General features: G+C 39.3%; 1 protein-coding gene across 5 annotated transcripts in view; it reads left to right on the plus strand.

The window, feature by feature from the left end:
- Nucleotides 1-4,479, plus strand: part of LOC106879485 (ATP-citrate synthase) — a 69,957-nt gene that overhangs the window by 64,575 nt on the left and 903 nt on the right. For all 5 annotated transcript variants that reach the window (XM_052970337.1, XM_052970338.1, XM_014929084.2 and 2 more), the window contains 3 exons: nucleotides 188-301; nucleotides 1,471-1,553; nucleotides 3,851-3,927. In XM_052970337.1, the coding sequence (XP_052826297.1) occupies nucleotides 188-301; nucleotides 1,471-1,553; nucleotides 3,851-3,927 (274 nt within the window). The remainder of the gene's footprint in view (nucleotides 1-187; nucleotides 302-1,470; nucleotides 1,554-3,850; nucleotides 3,928-4,479) is intronic.

Genomic DNA, 4,479 nt, shown 5'->3' on the forward strand with positions numbered 1-4,479 from the left:
ACTAGGCATGAACAATCGCAGATCTTCCATGGGGTGGGGGTGGGGGGGAATGGCTTTGTCCAAACCTGCATCTTAAAGAAGTTTCCAGGTGCAGATTTATCATCTCACAACACCTACAAAAGCTGTTCATCTCATTGAAATATTTACTAAATTCACGAATACGACGTCTCTGTTTAAATCTTTTCAGTTGAACAACCCTGACATGCGTGTAGTGATCTTAAAAGATTATGTGAAGCAACACTTCCCTGCAACTCCTCTGCTTGATTACGCATGCGAAGTGGAGAAAATAACCACCTCGAAGGTAAGTTGGATTCTGGATCAAAAGAGATATGCTGTAGTATAAGGTTTAACTGAGGTCTGGATCAAAAACTTAGGTAATATAAGGATTAACTAAGACTATCCAGGCAGTGAGTAGACAAAATCTCCCAAGGTGTTTAAAATCCAAGAACAAGCAGGGCAGATAACTTATCAAAATTTTTGAAAAAGACTCTGCAGATTAAAATCGATTTGGTTGTTTGAGAGGTAAGAAGTAAAAATCACAAATTTGTTTCAGTTGTATTAAATCTCCTTGGTGAAGTATATTCTTCTCAGCTGGTGATACAAAGTGATTAATATTACATGTATAAATAGAGAGAGAGAGAGAGAGAGAGTGGGGTGTGTAGTGACACTGATTATGAATATCTACAATCCAGTTTGTATGAATATCTACAATCCAGTTTGTGAGGCAAGTTTCCGAGATGAATGTCCATTTTCCATGCTGGCATGGGTTGGACGGTTCAACTGGGGGTCTGGGAAGCCAGGAGGCTGCACCAGGCTCCAGTCTGATCTGGCAGTGTTTCTACAGCTGGATACCCTTCCTAACGCCAACCACTCCGTGAGTGTAGTGGGTGCTTTTTACGTGCCACCGGCACAGGGACCAGAGGAGGCTGGCAATGGCCACGATTAGTTGGTGCTTTTCATGTGCCACCAGCGCGGAAGCCAGTCAAGGCGACACTGGCATCAGCCACATTCGGATGGTTCTTTTTACGTGCCACCGGCACGGGGATCACAACTACAATCTCCATTTGATTTTCATTTTGATGTTGATGTACTTGACTCAATAGGTCTCCTCAAGCACAGCAGGTTGCCCTACGATCCAAGGTAGTTTTGAATGGGCTGGGGCTGGTTATGTGAAACTGATGTAGGATACAGCCATGAATTCACTTTATTTGCCGGGTCTTCGCAGTCACAGCATATCTCCAGAGGTCTCGGTCTTTCGTCATTGTTTCTGCATAACTTTCTACTATTCAAGATGTTAGGAAATTGGAATTGTTTTCTCTCATGTGAGTTCTTTGTTTTATAAAGATGAGAGGAACATAATTGGTTGGAGTTCTATTCTAATTCTCACATAAAGTGTTATTGTTATGATGATGATGATTGTTCTAGTATTTTCCTTCAGGGAAATAAATGTTGTTTCTATTTTGATTTCAGAAACCTAACCTAATTTTAAATGTCGACGGCTTCATTGGTGTTGCAATGGTTGATCTTTTCCGGAATTGTGGATGTTTCACACGGTGAGTTAACTGTGTGTGTGTGTGTGTGTGTGTGAACATGGGAATAGCAGTTGTCTTCATATGAACATTAGATTCTGCTGACTTTGATGTTGCGACAGTTTTGTTCAGGTGAGAAAAGTCAGGTTAAAGGATGGGTGGACACATTTGCTGGGCTGAAGTTGTTCAATGGAGTTGGAGAGGATTGAGATTTCTAGGTTGTGTGTTGGTAGGACGTGGTGGAGGGGGTCGAGACTAGAATAATTTGTGAGAACTGTTCAGTCAGTTGGTTTGGAGTTGGAGTGAATGTTTTGATCCTGGAGGTAAACTGTTGCTCATAAGGGACCCCTAACCAGTGTTGATCCTCTATCAATAGCCTTGTCTAATATCAGGTGCCAAAAATGGGCTTCTCAAAAGTTTGTTCGTACTGGGACACTTGTTGGGGACTGAGGTAGAAGAGAATTCAGGGTATTGAGCCAACTTTGAGGACAACTACCAGAAGTTCAAGTGTTTGGGGATCCTGTCCTATCTGTGAACCTCAACTGAGAGACTTTCATGACTTGTACACTTTGGTAATCGGTGGCACTTTACGAGAATAGTTGGAAGCAACTCCTCTTGAAACTGTGTCATCCTTAAACTGGGGACTTTCCTGATCTGAAGACTTGCAACAAAACAAGAGAACTAAAAACATCCAAAGACTGGGTGGTAGCGTTAAAGCAGGTGACATGTTTAGGCACCAGAAAAATAATGATTGTCTTATGCAAAGTCCTTTCTGTGTTGACATTTGAGAGAAATGGGCCTCATTTGTAGATGGGAAGTCTCTCTCTCTCTCTTAAAACAGTTCTCTAACAACAGCAGGTAAATTTGCAAGGTTATCAGAAAGATAAGTTTTGCAGGAGAGAAAAAAATATATCAAATGGGTGGGGGTGGGGTCAAAAGGAGAAGAAAAAAAAGGAGGAAAGATAATTGAATTGTGACTCTTTGTGGTCTTTCAGCTAATTAACTCCATTAATGGCCCTTGCTATATTTGAATCTCCATTGATATTAAAACTACATGTATCAGGTGACATTCTATATATTATTTCTCATGTTGTCTAATGTGAAGTAACAAAACTCTCCAACATCGAAGAGACAGTTGTAACTTCATCATTTCTAACTCGAATCCCAGGCAAGAACAGTTTCTTCTCCTTAATTTACCAAAACAGAAAGCTGCAACCATGGATATGGTGTTAAAAAGTTTGAGGCTGACAAATGCCTTACGAGTGAAGTTCGGGGAGATGGAAACTTTAAGAAGTCACTTGTATAAGTACGTAATAGCAGTGTAGGATAACTCGGCAGATTCAAACAATACCCAATGGTTACATCCAAATTCATTTGAGTTATCTCCCCTCACGTCGGTATCTACTCTACATTTAACATTATTGAAGCCAGTAAAACGACCGACAGCTCCTCTAGACCACAAAGATTTACCTACAATTAACTAGCTTCCCCAGCTAACACCTCAGACACCATTTTTATATTCCAGTACCATTTAGTGTTCTGCAAGTGACTCTGGTTTCCATTTTATTTATACAAGAATACTATTAGCCAGTTGGATAAATAGCAAGGAAAACAAAAGGTGATTTAATTTTGAAATAAACTGGTGGAAACGGTGCTCCAATCTGGCCTTTCATATGATGGCATAATCAAAATAAACACCTCAAGATGTTATATGGAAGGTAGCTGTCATCAGGAAATTAAATTTTAAGTAATGTTATGAAAGAAAAGGTTTCTTTGCTAGGATGTAATGTTTTTGGAATTCTTTAGAATGTATTTTATAGGAATTTCAGGTGGTGAGCTGGGAGAACCATTGTGCCTATAAAAGAAAGGATTCATCATCATCATCGTTTAACGTCCGCTTTCCATGCTAGCATGGGTTGGATGATTTGACTGAGGACTGGTGAAACCGGATGGCAACACCAGGCTCCAATCTAATTTGGCAGAGTTTCTACAGCTGGATGCCCTTCCTAACGCCAACCACTCAGAGAGTGTAGATTCAGTCTATTGGAATTCATGATTTAGTTTGTGATAATTTCTTTCTTAGGCTCAAGATACTTCGTTGATTGATTTGATTTTATTACTTTATTGATCATTTATTGATCAGAGAGCACTAAAAGACAAGATTTGGTTTTGGTATTTGATGTTAGGAAACTAGAAATAGATTCCTCACTCTCCCTCTGTCAGAATTGATTTAGCTATAATATGATTAATTAATTTAGCTATAATAATAAAACTATAACTATTTATTGCGAATATTTTTCTTTTTTTATTAATTTCACCAGAGAGGAAGCTCAAGAATATGTGGAAATTGGTGCTCTGAACGGACTCTTTGTGCTTGGTCGTAGCATGGGCTTCATTGGTAAGTTTTTTGGAAAGTCAACGATAGAGGACATTTGTTTTGAGAAGTTGCAGAATATTTGAATGAACCAGTTTCATGAACCTTACTCTCATCCTCTATATATGTGTGTGTGTGTGATATATATATATATAATATACCCCGGCAAAGAAAGTGAGATCACAGCTGTAGTCTGCACCAGTGTCGCAAAACCAGCCCATTTAAAAAGTACCTTTGAATTGTTGGGTGACATTCCGTGCTTGAGGAAATCTGTTGAGTCAAGTAAATCAAAATCAAATGGAAATTCTAGTTGTGGCCTGCAATAAGCACCATTCATGTGTGGGTTGCTACCAGAGCCGCCTGGCTGGAAGCCGTCAGCAACTGTAAAGACTCAGCAGAGAACAACGAGAATTGCTGGTCCTTGCATCTGGCACCATGAGGAACCTGTAGTAATGTTGAAGGTGAAGTTATATTCAAAATAATTTCAATTTCCTTCCATAAATTTAGAAAAAACAACTTGTACTATTCTTAGGTTTTTGATCACATCACTATTTGCCTAACAAATACTTTTTGCAT

Source organism: Octopus bimaculoides, chromosome 9, assembly GCF_001194135.2.
Source record: "Octopus bimaculoides isolate UCB-OBI-ISO-001 chromosome 9, ASM119413v2, whole genome shotgun sequence".
NCBI classification, from domain to species: domain Eukaryota; kingdom Metazoa; phylum Mollusca; class Cephalopoda; order Octopoda; family Octopodidae; genus Octopus; species Octopus bimaculoides.